The following is a 16,118-nucleotide window of genomic DNA, read 5'->3' on the forward strand; positions in this document are numbered from 1 at the left end:
CAAGGCAAGGCAAGGCAAGGCAAGGCAAGGCAAGGCAAGGCAAGGCAAGGCAAGGCAAGGCAAGGCAAGGAAAGGCAAGGCAAGGCAAGGCAAGGCAAGGCAAGGCAAGGCAAGGCAAGGCAAGGCAAGGCAAGGCAAGGCAAGGCAAGGCAAGGCAAGGCAAGGCAAGACAAGACAGACTTAGGAATCCATCTCGCAAAGAATGTAAGAGATTTATACAGTGAAAATTATGGTACTCTGAGAAAAGAGATTGAGGAGGATTTCAGACATTGGAAAGATATTCCATGCTCCTGGATGGGAAGAACCAACATTGTGAAAATGTCCACTCACAAAATTGTTATACAGATTCAATGCAATCCCAGTTAAAATACCATTAGTATATCTCACAGAGCTACAGAAAATTTTCTTCAAATTCATTTGGAACCAGAAGTGCAATCTTGAGAATCAAAGGCAAGGTGTGTATCACAATTCCTGACCTGAAATTATACTGTAAAGCCATTGTGATAAAATCATCATGATAGTTGCATGGAGACAGGCCTGAGGATCAATGGAATAGATTAGAAGATGCAGACACAAGTACAAACACAGTCATCCACCTTATCTTTGATTAAGGGGCCAAACATTTTCACTGGAAGAAAGATAACCTGCTTAATAAATTGTGCTGGAAAAACTGGCTTTCCATATGCCAAAGGCTAAAATTAGGCCCATATTTATCACCATGTACTAAACACAGTTAAAATGGATCAAAAATTTAACCATTAAAGCAGAAACACTAAATCTTCTGGAGGAAAATGTAGGTATAAATCTTAAAGACAGGAGTAGGTAGAGAGTTCATGAACAAAACCCAAACTGCATGGGAAATAATTCAAAAAATCAACAACTGGGATCTCATCCTCCTGAAAAATTTCTGCACTTAAAAGCAAATCTCCAACAGAGTAAAAAGAAAACCCACAAACTGGAAAAAAAATTATAGCTGAAAGAATTTCAAAAAAGCAGCCTCTCCTAAATTCAAATACCCAACCCAGAAATTGGCATCTGAGATGAATATACAGATTTCAGATGAAGAAATACAAATGGCAAGCAAATATATGAAAAAAATGTTCAACATCATTGGTCATTCAAGAAATGCAAATTAAAACAACACTGAGATTCCACCTCTTCCCAGAAAGAATGGCTAAAATCAAGAAGTCAGCAAATAATAAATACTAGAGGGGCTGTGGGGAAAAAGGAACCTTTCTCCACTGTTGGTGGGAGTGCAAACTTGTACAAATGCTATGGAAATCAATGTGGAGAATCCTTGAAACCCTAGGATTGGAGATCCCATTCAACCCAGCTATTCCCCTCCTAGGTATTTTTCCAGAAGAACTGAAAACATCAACCACAGTGATACAGGTGCACCCATGTTTATAACAGCACAATATGTCATAGCTAAATACTGGAAACAACCCAGATGCTCATCAAATGAGGAATTCATAAGGAAAATATGGTATTTTTACACAATGGAGTATTATTCAGCTATAAAACAGCATAAGTTTGAGGCTTTTTTTTTCAGTAAATGGGTGCAAGTACAGACCATACTCTTAAGCGAAATAAATCAGACCCATATGTTCAAACAATATGTTGTCTCCTTAGTATGAGGACCTGAAAGAGAAAATAGAATCTAAAGGGTACAGTAGATAATAGGAAAACGGAACGAACTTGTTCAAAAGGAAAGAGTTACTGAGTTGAGGAGAAGCCCAAGAGAGGGAGTGAGAGAAAGAGCTATATTTATGTATGTAAGCAGGATGGTTTGGACAATTGCACTGTAGATTTCTGCTGTTCTATGGAAAGGAGCAGTTAACGCTTAATTTGTTTTATCTCCTTCTTTCAATTGATTGCACTTTTTCCTCTTCTTTCTTTCTTTCTTTCTTTCTTTCTTTCTTTCTTTCTTTCTTTCTTCTTTCTTTCTTTTTGGCATAACTGGGGATTGAACTCAGACCCTTGCACTTGCCAGGGAAGTGCTTATTCTACACTTTTTCTCTTCTTACTTTCTTATATTTTTTTCTTTGTTTCAATTTTGCATGCATATATCTGGTAATATGAATAACTAGTTGGAAGATAATGCTATGCATTACAACAAATACTGTGAAATTCATATTATTTGTTAAGTGAAACTCTGTGTCACTTATAATTTTTTGTTTTATTACTATTTTGTACTCTCTTTAAATTTTTTTTAAAGTAAAGAAAAAAATTCAAGATATAATTAAAAACCTTCTAACAAACAAAATCCCTAGCCAAGATGGATTCACTAAAGAATTCTAAAAGAAATTTAGAGAAGACCTAATATCATTCCTTCTCAAACTCCTTTTTTAAAAAATTTTTTTATTTTAGTGAAGGGTCTGCAGGGTGTTCAGAGTCTCACTACTACATCAGACTCATAGTGATCTGCCTGTTTACAGCCTCCCAAGAGCTGGGATTACAGGCGTGTGCCACCACACCCAGTCTCAATTGCCATCTCATTGTGCCTGGGGGCGGAGCCAGCATGGCAGGCCCAGGGATCAAATCCCTGGCCTCCATGCCTGCTTGTAGGTCCTTTAATCTGCTGACCTATTTGGCAGGCCCTTCAAACTCTTTAATGAAATAAAAATGAGAATAATACTCCTAAAATCATTCCTGGAAGCAAGCATTACCCTGATACCAAAACCAGAGAAGGATCCAACTAAGAAAGAGAGCTAAAATCCTCAATAAATACTGGCAAACAGAATACAGCAAATCATTAAGAATATTATACGCCATGACCAAATGGGATTCATCTCAGGAATTTGGGGATGGTTCAACATATGTAAATCAATAAATGTACAATAACATATTAACAGAGCCAATGACAAAAATTGTATGATCAACTCAATAGATGTAGAAAAAGATTTTGACAAAGTCCAGCACCCACTCATGATAAAAATAGCATACAAAAAATCAGAATAGATGGTCTTTATGTCACTTTGATGAGAGCCATCTATGACAAACCAACAGCCAATATACCAAATGGACAAAAACAGAAAGCTTTCACTCTAAAATCATGAACAAGACAAAGATGTCCATTATATCCACTTGTAATCAACACAGTCCTGGAAATATTACCCAGGGCAATTAGGTAAGAGAAAGAAATAATGATAAGAAAGGAAGAAGTTGAATTATCATTATTTTCAGACAATGTGATATTCTATATAGAAGATCCCCAAAACTCCACTAAAAAACTGCTGGATTTAATAAGCAAATTCAGTAGTGTAGCTAGATACAAAGTCAACACTCAAAAATCAATAGCATTCTTGAACATAAGTAATAAATTCACTGAGAAAGAAATTAGGAAAACAACACCTTTCACTATAGCATCTAAAAAAATGAAATACCTAGGAATCAATCTAACAAAGGATCTAAAAGATCTCTACATTGAAAATTACAGTACTCTTAAAAAAGAGATGAAAGAGGATATCAGAAAATGTAGCGGTATCCCTTGCTTTTGGGTAGGAAGAAACAATATAGTCAAAATGGACATACTTCCCAAACTGTAGGCTCTTCCTATCCAAGGGATATCTTTCCATTTTCTGATATCCACTTTCATCTCTTTTTTCAGAGTACTGTAATTTTCAGTGTAGAGCTCTTATAGATCCTTTGTTATATTGATTCCTAGGTATTTCATTTTTTTAGATGCTATGGTGAAAGGTGCTGTTTTCCTAATTTCTTTCTCAGTGAATTTATCTTCAAAGAATTAAAGAAACAATCCTAAAATTGATTTAGAACCATGAGAGACCTAGAATAGCAAAGAGCAACAAAGGCAAGGCAGGGGACATCACAATCCCTGACTTGAAATTATAGTATCAGGCTACTGTGACAAAAACAAAACAAAGCAAAACCAAAAACAGACCCCAACATTAATGGAACAGATTGGAAGATGCAGAAACAACAACAGACACACTCATCCACCTTATTTTTTGACAAATATGCCAAAGAAATTCACTGTGAGAAAGATAGCCTCTTTCATAAATGGGGCTGGAAAATGAATGGTGCTCTGTGCATGCCAAGCTTAAAATTGGATCCATATCTTGCACCACACACTAAACTGAAGTCAAAATTGATCAAAGATCTAAATATTAAAACAGAAATATTAAATCTGCTGAAAAAAACTCTTGAAAACACTGGTGTAGGCAAAGGCCTTATTAATAAAACTCCAATCACACAGGAAGTATCACAAAAAATCAATAACTAGGATTTGATCTTATTAAAAAGGTTTTGCATAGCAAGAGAAAGCACAGAGTGAAGAGATAACCCACGATGTGGGAAAAAATGTTTGCCAGGTATTCTTCAGACAAAGGATTACTATCAAGAACATATGAAGAACTAAAAAATATCAGACCTTCCAAATTTAAGACACAATCCAAAAATGGGCATCTGAGATGAATACACACTTCACACATGAAGAAATACAAACAGCAAATAAATATGTGAAAAAAGTGTTCAACATCACTGGTCATTTGAGACATGTAAATTAAAACAAAACTGAGATTCCATTTCACTCTGGAAAGATTGGCTATTGTCAAGAAATCATCCAGCAATAAATGTTGGAAGCACTGTGGGAAAAAGGGACCCTTCTCCACTGTTGGTGGGAGTGCAGACTGGTACAACCACTGTGGAAATCTGTGTGGAGATTCCTCAAAACAAAAACAAAAACAAACAAAAGAAAAACAAACTAGGACTGGAGGTCCCACTCCACCCAGCTATTTCCCTTCAGAGCATCTTCCCAGAAGAATTAAAAACATTGTACCACAGAAATATGTGCACCCATGTCTATAGCAGCACAATTTGTAATAGCTAGATCTTGGAAACAGTCCAAATGCCTATCAACTGAGAATAGATAAGGAAGATGTGGTATTTTTTATACAGTGGAATATTAGCCATAAAGAAGGATAAACTGGAGACATTTATAGGTAAATGGATACAACTTAAGACCATACTCCTAAGTAAAATAAACCAGACACACATGTGCAAACATCATAGTCTCCCTAGTGTAAGGAAATGAAAGAGTAAGATTAAAAACATACGACAGATATTGTAAAATGGAAAGGAACTGTTCAAAAGGAAAGAGAAACTGAGATGGGAGAAAAGACAAAAGAAAGAAGAGAAAAGCAATATATATATATATATATATAGCATATATATTGCATATATGAATATATATTATATATAAGGTAAGGTAGATATATACTAATTTCTCTTAGTTTATTAAAAAGAAAGACGTGCTAATATTGCTTGGACAGTTAAATGCCTATATCTTATACTCTGAGCAACTAATTTAAAGATAATAATACACAATGTATTCACCATTGTTACCCTCATACTATCTTGTTTTGAAATTTTGTTTTATTTTTTCTTTTAAATAAAAATTTAAAAAAAATTAAAATTAAAAAAATAAAAATAAAAATAAGAGAATAAAAATTTAAAAACTCACTGAGTTGTATACTTCAGTTATGCACCCCTCACTATATATGTTTTACCTGTAACAAAGGACTATGAAGAAATTTTTAAAAAAGAAAGTGATTCATTTGAAGGGCTGGATCTTCACGTGGTACACCTTGGGCCTGATAATTACTGGGAGTCCTCTAAATAGAAACCTGTTGGCCCAGTGCATGATGGGAACACCGTGTTCGGCTTCCAGCAGGACATCTCTATTTGCACCCTTCAGGGTGCGCTTATCAGTCTTCTTTCCACAGAGGCTCTACTCTTCCTGTGCTAGAACTGCCTGACTTTGCAGCAATTTTCTGCATATTTTTCCTTCTCAAACCCCATATCCTTGTGTGTATTTGTCTAATTTTATGCCTTGGGGGAAAAGGTGTCTTTCTGCAATGTGTGAACACCGTAGTTCAGAAGGGCAAGTAGCCCTCGAATATCCACCGTGAAGTCATCTTCCTCCACATTCCCTCCCTCCCCCTTTTATTTTCCCCGTACTGGGGACTGGACTCAGGACCTTGTGCTTGCCAGGCAAGCGCTTATTCTACTGAGCTATCTCCCCGCTCCACCCCCACACTTTCCTTCACCACCCCAAATCAACTGATGATAGGAAAGGGGCTAGCTGCTTACTCAAGCATTAGCGAGGCCTTGGGTTTGCTTGCAGTCCAGGTGAAGCGCTTCAGCAAGGGGGAGGCCACCAGAGTGCTGCTGTCCAACTGATAGTCCTGGCAGAGAAGGAGGCAGAGGTTACATGCTTGCCTGGTCCAGAGGGGTCTTGCTAAGTCCACGGGAAGACACATGAGTATGTGTGGGTGGTCACTCCAGGCACCGCCCTCCCCCTCCACATGCCTGCCTGCACACACAAAGCATTTCCTTCATCCTGGAGCTACAAACTTGGTCAGTCATAATTAATGCCTACTCTTCATGACTTCAAGGCTCTTCTTTCTGAAGGCTAAGTAAATTTAAACAGAAATAACTTCAGGTAAGAGATTAGCACTTATAATAATAAAATTGCACACAAATTATTGCATAGATATGTTAAAACTAATTTTGGCAGATGGTGATTGACTGATGGATATGTTGTCATTTGATAGACAGGATATAGAAAAGTCCTGAGGAATTAAGAAGACATGGCTCTTTTCTCTTTCTTAAAAATTCTGTGGAATTTTCAGGCTCTCCTTGGTCATATTTTCCTGGAATTGTATGTCTTCATTGAGATATCTTTGCCACTGAATTTTATGCAAATTCTTTATTACTCTGTAAATACAGCATGTTCCTGTAAATGGATTTTATACTTTGTTCCTACCTCCCTTGGAGGCTCTTACTGGGCTGAGCCTACATCTTAATTTTTAGCAAATATCTTCATGAATAAGAAAGCTGTCATAATTTATCAGTGTTTTAGCTTATTGTTAAGGCTGAGAAATCCTGTGTTTTACTCAGTATTGTTTTCTTAGACTTGAACCAATGTATCAAGCAGCAAACAAAATTTTGACTTCATTTCTATATTCTGCAGCTTACTATTGAAATATTTGTAAATTATCATGGTCCTTTGTCTGGTGTGTCTGGGTGAAGCTTCTTTTGGTTTCTAAAGTTGACTGTGCTTGTTGCAAGGCCATACCAGTTGTAGGGATCACCTTTACATTAGGTTGGTCCTCAAGGTTGTTTCCAGGGCAGAGTTGTCACCAGCACTACTCTAAGTTTCATAAAGCACCCAGTAATCCCCAGGGCATTGTGACAAGGTGGTAACTGATTTCCTGGTGTGGGTGGATCCTGCGGGCCAGTGTTTCTGGCTTGCTCCTGCATCTTGGTACCATACTTGTCTGGAAATCACACTTTTAAGTACCAGAGTTGGCTGTACCTAAAGTGACTTCCTGCCCAGCCTTCCTCTCCTCCCATTATGCTTTCAACCCCACACTGGGGGGCTAGTGATTGACAGGTTGTGCTGGTTTTCTTCTCCCATTGTATCTGAGTGAGAACACAGTGTTCAGCCTGCAGAAGAACCTCAAGGGGAAAGGACTTAAGATCAGGGTGAACTTGTGACTCAAAGCTGCTGCCTCACAAGACCTCTGTTATCCCAAGGGGCCATCCATTCACACACTAGGAGTTCTTCTGCCACTTGTGAAGCAAGGATGCATCACTGATAGCCAGGAAGCCCAAACTACACAATGGTGTCTTTCAACAGTGGAATTCTGCTTTCCAATGAGCTTTACATAGCTATGCCTAGTTGTCAGTTCCCTTGACATCGGTACTGCTGACAAACGGGCCTCACTGACCAGGAGCTACCAAACTAGAGTTGGGGTTTGGAGTCAGGTAAAGTGTCCTGCCAGGGTGAGTTGAAGAGTTTAATGTCATGACTTACATCAAATACGGAGGCAGTATTTGGTGAAAGTTCTTCAAAGGTTTTGATTCTTTCCAGGCTCATAAATTTGAAAGCATTTACATATCTAATGAAGAAGCAAAAAAAAAAAAAATAGTTAAAACAGGAAAATAGACATAGCTTTGATTAATTAAGGATTAATACACAGTATTTGATTAATACACAGTATCTGAGCCACAGAATACACAGCATCCTGTGCTAAGATAAACTAAAATACCAGTGGTCCCTGTGGCTCACAGTTTCCATTGTGCCCCTGGAGAACTCTCCCTTACACAGTGTAGGTTCATTCTATGGATTTCAGCAACCCCCACTCCCTGAACAAATCCATCTTGAGCCATTTTGAAATCAGAAATTACTGGCCCAAAAGAGACCTGAAGCATTATCTGGCCTTAATACTTTATGCTACAAAGGAGAGAAATGATGCTTGCATAAATGACATGAATTTATCACTTATAAGTGCCGTCTACTTCCTGAAAGGGCACATGGTGACAAATAAAATGCTCTTTCAAGGTTCCATAGCTGGCTTCCATGCATCACTGAGTGTGAGGGCCAGGCTTGTTTATTCTGTACTGTGAATACAGATTGGGAAAAACAGGTAATAGTTGCATAACTTCTCTATTACCATTTGCTGATTGATGTGCATGACCTATCAGGAAAGACCACCAGGGCTAGCCACTAGCTAACTGCTCACAGACAAGGCCCCTATTGATTTTTTTGTATTTATGTGTTTTTATTATTATTTTTTTGTTTTTTATTTTTTTCCATAATTTTATTGAGAAAGGTTTTTTTTTTTTTTTGGCTCCAAATGCTTTCAGGGCAGGTTTGGCTGGCTTGAGTTGTGGGGATCGAGCCACAGCAACCTGAGCCTGACTGCTTTGTTGAAGCAGTCACTTAAAGAACTGAGCTAAGGGGCAGGCCCCCTAGGCCTCTATTGATTGATCCTCCATCTGATAGTGTGCTTCCCCTATAAGACTCACTTTCTCAGGCAAACTCCTCAGTGGGCCCAAAGTAGGAACGCTGAGAAGGGTCCAGAGCCCTTGGACGTCCTGCTCTTCTCCCTCACCTCTGACTAAGCTGGGACATGCTGAGGTATTTACTTCAAATGAGTTTTCTCATCTTTGAAAATGAGAGAGTCATCTGCTTTGGTCTCCTGGGCTGGTTATAAGGTATAGGCAGTGACAATGACCTGTAGTCCATCACAGGGCTGGTTAGCTGCTGGATTTCTTCAAAGCCTGTCACAGACAGCTAACAATGTGTCCCAAGTGTGCAACTGTTCCTTGTGCCTTGGTGGCAGAACTGAGGTCAAGGCCCAAGGGCTGCTGATAAAGGAGCTGGAAGGCCCCCAGGACAGTGTGAAATCCTGAAAAGGGGACTGGGATAGGCTTTTGCTGTTTTGTGACCCCACAATTTTGATGAGTTCTCCTTTTTAGAGGCTGATATCTGCATTTGTCTAACAGAAGTAATATGCACTACATGTGACTGTTCTGAGCAAAACAAAAAGTCAATGTATGCAGACAGCCTAGTGTAGTGCGAGGCCATAGCACATGTTTATGTAATATGAAGACTGGACATGTTTAATACATGGATAGCCATGAGCACTGAAGTGTGAATCCCTAGCTGGTTGAGATTCTCAGTTCCTATTTCTTCCTTTGACTTTCTCCAATTTCCTTTGTGATGATGGAAGACGGAGATTGTGAGGAGGGCACTTTTGTTCATTTAGCTTTACCTAAGGTATAGTCAAAAAGTTAATGTCAAGGAAAGAGATGGAAGACAGTTTTGGAAGAAGACTAAAGAAGCTTTAAAAAGTGTCCTTCACCAGATTCTACTTTTTATTTATTTATTTATTTATTTATTTTTTCCATAGTTTTATTGAGAAACAAATAGGAATGAGACAGTTTCAAACCAAATTGGTAGAACAGTTTCAATATTTAACACATTGCATACATTCTTCCTAGTGGTTAATCGCTGTACAAGATGCAGACATGATATCCTATTTACAAACACTGTTAGAACAAATCCCTCTATTCATTAAGAGAATGTAACTATATATCTATCCTAACCATTTTGAATACACAGATACAAAATGGACATTCATCTGTATCCCCTTTTTTTGTTAAGTTCTGTTCTTTGAATATTATAGGTGTGTAAACTCAGCAAAATATTCTAAAAGAGTTCAGCAGCCTTTAATAGTATTGGGTCTTCCGCTTGACTGGCAATGTCAGAAATTGTTGACCTGAGTCCCCTACAGCTCAACATAATACCATGGCTTTACTTCTTGTATTTTGTTTTTATACTTTTCTGCTGGATGGTTAAGACCAAGGTAAAGCAGGACCTATGCAACAAGAGTTGTAGCTTTTGGGTCTGATAAGGTCAGTGAAATCCCCTCAGGATTTCTCCTGAGATCCTGTACCTCAGATTGTAGAACCTTTGTCAGTGTCAGCCATGTGGATGAGTCACGGCCATTGCTTGGCCAATGTGCTCTCTGTGAAAGCCTGAGAGAATGTTTTCTCTCCACGTGACTCTCCTTAGGCACACTCTACATCATCGATCACTTTCCTCTTTGGCCCCATAATCTCCTTGATCACAAAATTTGGGACACTACTGAGTTACATGACATAACAGTGCAAGTTCTCATATGTCCTGAGTCTTAATTGACCTTGGAAGGCTAGGGCCAAAATGTTGGCTTTCCTTGCAGCCCTCCTTTTTCTCTAATTTGGTATGCAAACTTAGGTTGTTAATCATCCAGAAGACAAGCTTATTGTTATTACCATACAATTTAGGCTGTTAAACTTAACCTCACTATCTGTCTGAATATCAAACATCTTAGGCATAACATGGAACAGGTATTTTTCATCAAGTATTGATATGTTGAACTTTAAGTCCCTGCAGAATATGATAAAAAACATTTAAAAATTAGAATATATTTTAAAAATAGACATAAAGAATTATATACTTCTTATGTTTACACATAAGTCCAAAAAATCTAACCATATACAAACTTGAAGCAGGACAGTCCCACAATATTCCTTTTCTTGTCTCTTGCTTTTATTCACTACCCCCTTCTTTTTGAACAACCATCTACCTGAGAGACAGCATAGCAGCAACTGGCATGTCATGACAAGCAGCCTGTATTCAGAAGACCAGAGTGACAGGCACTCCAACCATGAAACTACTATTAGAGATTACCATCTTCAGTGCAGTTGCTTATTTCACAGGTATCAGTATATATAGTTAGTCAGAGTGAGAATCTTTCTAATTAACTGCTAGATTCAAAAATCTTCTGGATATTCTCAGGATCATTGCCTTGCCCATCTTGTACATATAACTCTATGGCTTGACATTGTCACGTTTCCTAGCTCTTCTCCTTTCCCTCTCTTGATTAGTTAGTCCTCGAGATCCTGCTTTCCTTTTACGGATTCTACTTTTTAAAAAAAGAAATACATAAAAATACATTTGAGGGAAATTATGAACATTTCAATATAAGATAACAGAAGTATTTCTTTGATATAATCATTTTTGGTGTGATTACACAGGACAGTGTTCCTCCTATGAGGTACATATCAACGTTTTTAAAGGAAAACTGTTAGAATTCTGCAAGTGCTCTTTAAAGTGGATCAGGACATATGAGAACTTGTACTGTAACATCATGTAACTCAGTAGTGTCCCAAATTTTCTGATCAAGGACATTATGGGGCCAAAGAGGAAAGTGATCGATGATGTAGAGTGTGCCTAAGGAGAGTCACATGGAGAGAAAACATTCGCTCAGGCTTTCACAGAGAGCACATTGGCCAAGCAATGGCCGTGACTCATCCACATGGCTGACACTGACAAAGGTTCTACAATCTGAGGTACAGGATCTCAGGACAAATCCTGAGGGGATTTCACTGACCTTATCAGACCCAAAAGCTACAACTCTTGTTGCATAGGTCCTGCTTTACCTTGGTCTTAACCATCCAGCAGAAAAGTATAAAAACAAAATACAAGAAGTAAAGCCATGGTGTTATGTTGAGCTGTAGGGGACTCAGGTCAACAATTTCTGACATTGCCAGTCAAGCGGAAGACCCAATAGTATTATAGGCTGCTAAACTCTTTTAGAATATTTTGCTGAGTTTACACACCTATAATATTCAAAGAACAGAACTTAACAAAAAAAGGGGATACAGATGAATGTCCATTTTGTATCTGTGTATTCAAAGTGGTTAGGATAGATATATAGTTACATTCTCTTAATGAATAGAGGGATTTGTTCTAACAGTGTTTGTAAATAGGATATCATGTCCACATCTTGTACAGCGATTAACCACTAGGAAGAATGTATGCAATGTGTCAAATATTGAAACTGTTCTACCAATTTGGTTTGAAACTGTCTCATTCCTATTTGTTTCTCAATAAAATTATGGATAGAAAAATAAAGTGGATCAAGAAAAGAAAAACTACCCCCGACAAAAATATAGACAAAATATAGCAAAATTTAAATAGTAGGCAAATTTAGGAAGTCAGCATCTGGGTGATTATTACCCAATTCTGTTTTCCTTTTCTCTTTTTCTTCTTCCTTTCCTCCTCCCCTTCCTCTCCTGTGTGTGCTAATAATCTGTAATAGAGAGATGGAAAAGAAATCTTACCTGACATCATCTGAGCTTCCAGAATTAAACTTTGGAGCTGAAATACCATCCTTGAAAAAGTCCTCAGAGAAGGCAGGAGTTGAGTATGCAAATCCACTATTTCCGGTCAGGATGGCATTCAGTGGGATATAGTCTTTACCATCCTGAAATACCAAAGATAGAGTTCTTATTACACAGATTTCCACTTTATTTTCTGTGGAGCATTATATCAACTTCAACTGTCATTTGTTTAAATTTGCTTGTGTTTTGTGTAGGTAATTCTACATGCACACACACACACTCACACACACACACACACACACACACTTTTTATTGGTAGCTCAAAAACTCTTACATTGAAAAGCAAGTGGCCTTCTGATAGTCTAGATAATTTTAGTTTTACCTGTTGTACATTGGCTTGAAGCAAATCTCCTAGTTTTTCCACAAGTTCTGCAAATCGTGGCCTTTCTTTTGGGTCTTTGTGCCAGCAGTCCAACATGATCTGGTAGCTGTTGGGGAGAAACACACAGAAAGAGCTGGAGACTGGTGATGTTTACATAGGCTGCCCTCAAGAAGGAAGGGTGTTAGCTTGCATATGCAGATGAAGATAAGAGGTTGTGGTCTCTATCACCAATGCAGAAAGGGTTGTTTTGGCCAAATTCTACCAGTCATGGGAAACATAGGTCCCCCAAGGTGGAGTAACGAAAAAGCCCACTAGAGCACACAGAGGCAGATCTTTGGGTGTCTGTAGCCTCTGCAGAGTGGAAGAATTGAGTCCTGTGGTTAAGCCGAGGTATTTGGAAAGGTAGTGCCATTGTCCGCTGTTGTTATATGTGAACTGGAACATGATTCCACTCACTTTTCCAGCAGGCCAGTGTCCTAAAACTTACATATAGCCGCAAACAGACCAGGTACAGTGTTTGCAGTACTCATTTTATCCTTGGGTTGTCAGAAAGGCTGGCTTGAGCAGGCTTCTCAGTAAGTTCATGGTGTTTCCAAGACCTGTCATTTCCCTTGTTAGGCTCTGCAATTGAAACTGGTGGAGAGGGCCCTGGGTACCTGACCTGTGTCACTTTCCAAAGGTGAGGTCTACACAGTTAGACTTCAGATGTTCCTTGTACTCTGTGTAGGCTGCTGTGTGTGACTGGTTGCCTTTCACTCAGCATTTCTAAGCTCCTACTATAAACTCTCTTCCTGCCACAGATGCAAACGTACAGGCTGGGCTTCTGGATTTAAAACACCTGTCTTAATATCATGGAGGCCAAATCTTATCCTGGGATTCCAACATCAACAGATTCCTCTGTGATTCTTGTTATGCTTTGTGTGTCTCAATGCCCTCCTTGCCAAGCCTTATCCAGTCATAAGGGGACCTTTACAAAGGTGGCTGGATCTAAAGTGTGTGGTGCTGGGATCAAGGATGTGTTATTACCCATCAGTCCACTGACTGGTTTGACATAGTTCTGGCTAGGATTAAGGGTGAGAGTTCTACACCCGCCCTAGGGCAGGTAGCCTGAGTAAAATATAAGAGACCAAAAGAGAGCCAATGTGCTTTTGTCTTCCTGCTTGCTATGGACTGTATCTTCTCAGCCATGCTGCCCCTGCTTGGAGCCAACCAATTATAGACTGAAACCACTATACACTGTGAGACAAATAAACTTTTCCTCATATAAATTTGGGTGTTGGCAAATAGAAAAGTCACTTAGGCATCTCTCTTATGCTTTAAAAGGTGTTTGACTCCCTTCTTAGTCACATCTGCCCAGAGTGGAGATCTACACTTACCCCCGTTTCTCCACAAAACATGTCAGAGGTCTACATACAGTGGATTAAGGATTCATTCTCTATGGGCTCTTTGCACTTTTCATGGAATATTTATTGTACATGTCTCTTTTAGATTTTCTTAAGAGGACACTGACTGAAACAGATCAAAATCTGAATGGTCTAGAACATTGGAAATGGGTCAGCATCAGCCTGTAATCACTAAGTGGCCTGAAACCTCATGTCTATACCTCTTACCCAGGGTAGGATCTGGCTGTGAGGACTCAAAATATCTGCTGACAGAAGTCAGCTTGGTCTCTGGGAAGAGAGAGCTCAGCTCCTTCCTGAATTCTTCAGCCCCAAAGAGGTTCTTCTGTCCAGGGAGCTGGGTGAGATGAGCGAAAAGCCTGAGCAACGGTGACACAGATCCCACTCCTGCCTACCTGGTGGGAGGTATGTGGCTTCATGCCACATCCATAGGTCCTGATACCCTTATGTTATTTTACCATGGTTGAGGAAACTGACAAAGATGGTAAGAACACAGAAGGCTTAAAAGGAGGAAAAAAATAGCTAGAGGAAGATAAAGACAAGAAAAAGGTGAAGCTATGGGCAAAGTTAGCAAGAAAAATTTATATCAGAGTTCTGAGGACATTCATGGGGGCCAGCTTTGTCTTTACAGGCAGCTGGTGAAAAGAAAGAATAATAAATTTTATGATTTACACAAGCCAGATGTTAGAAACTACCAGTTGCTTGGCAGAGATACAACTGCTGCTGTTGCTAAAATCTAAGAGGAGCCCCTCATAGATGTATCAACAACAGTGTCCGCAGTAGGCAGTCATGACTTCACTGGCCTGTTTTGTACCTTGTTTTTCAGTGTTGGCTAATGCCTTCACAACAAAAAATGTCATTCAGTAACAATAATTCTGAGAGACAAAGCAATATGTTCCAGGTGAGTCCGTCTCAAGATTCTGATATAATCAAGGAGACAATTCTAGATGCCCAGGCATTTATAGGCATCCTGTGGTCTTTAGACATCTTCCATGGCTCTAGTCTTTAAGACAAAGCTTTCCAGTAGGATCTTGGCTTTGCTTTCTAGTAAGAACCTGGAAAACATATACCCTAAATCTTTGATTAAGGGACAGAAGTTTGTAGGGATCATACAAAGATAAGAGAAACTACAAGTCAGAAATCTGATCCTCGGGCTCCTTTCCTCAATCCTGGTCCAGGTCTATGGGCTAAGGCAGAAGCAGGCCAGCCTGCCACAGCCAGAGCACCTTGGGTGGAGGCCCCTCAGATTCTTTAGTAATCACCTGGCTCTGGAGCATATATTATTGCACCTACAGTAAATTAGGAAAACATGTAAACATACCTTAAAATGAGATTCCTATTGTATTGTGCAGACCATGTGGCTCACTGACTGTGGTGGACATCAACTGGTTCTAAGAGCTGTGAGAGCCCTTTGGAGAGGGCGAGGCTTGCCATCCTCACCAGTGCAATAGGACACAGTTCACAGAAACTGAAGTAACCAGGAAGGAGTGAGGGAACACTAACTCTGTTCCTGCTTTCTGACAGAGGGCAGGTGGTTCAGCATCCAAGCTCCCAACTAACCCGTCTGGTAGTGCTTTTGAGTAAGACCTCAAGGCACTTGTTCCTAGGTGCTTGTAGGACCAGCCATCAGCCTTCCAGCAGCCAACGGGAAGAAATAGCAACAGGGACCACCTACAACTACCTGCTCTTTTCTAGTTTCATTTGTGGTTTCTGATTTCCCAGAGAGCTTCTACCCCTCTGGGCTGCAACTCAAGAAGATCATCTTAGCAAACATTCATTGCTTTTTCACTTTTTGAAAGGTATCTTATTGAACAGAAGAAATAGCAGTGAGCCACATGGTCTGCACAATACAATAG

The 16,118-nt window shown here is 39.3% G+C and overlaps 1 protein-coding gene across 2 annotated transcripts in view; it reads right to left on the reverse strand.

The window, feature by feature from the left end:
* Flt1 (fms related tyrosine kinase 1) overlaps positions 1-16,118 on the reverse strand; it is a 199,401-nt gene that overhangs the window by 11,645 nt on the left and 171,638 nt on the right. For both annotated transcript variants that reach the window (XM_023715112.1, XM_023715111.1), the window contains 4 exons: positions 12,863-12,968; positions 12,481-12,623; positions 7,841-7,925; positions 6,112-6,206 (listed from right to left, as the gene is read on the reverse strand). In XM_023715112.1, the coding sequence (XP_023570880.1) occupies positions 6,112-6,206; positions 7,841-7,925; positions 12,481-12,623; positions 12,863-12,968 (429 nt within the window). The remainder of the gene's footprint in view (positions 1-6,111; positions 6,207-7,840; positions 7,926-12,480; positions 12,624-12,862; positions 12,969-16,118) is intronic.

The sequence above is a fragment of the Octodon degus genome, unplaced genomic scaffold, assembly GCF_000260255.1.
Source record: "Octodon degus isolate 3935 unplaced genomic scaffold, OctDeg1.0 scaffold00038, whole genome shotgun sequence".
In the NCBI taxonomy this organism is placed as follows: Eukaryota; Metazoa; Chordata; class Mammalia; order Rodentia; family Octodontidae; genus Octodon; species Octodon degus.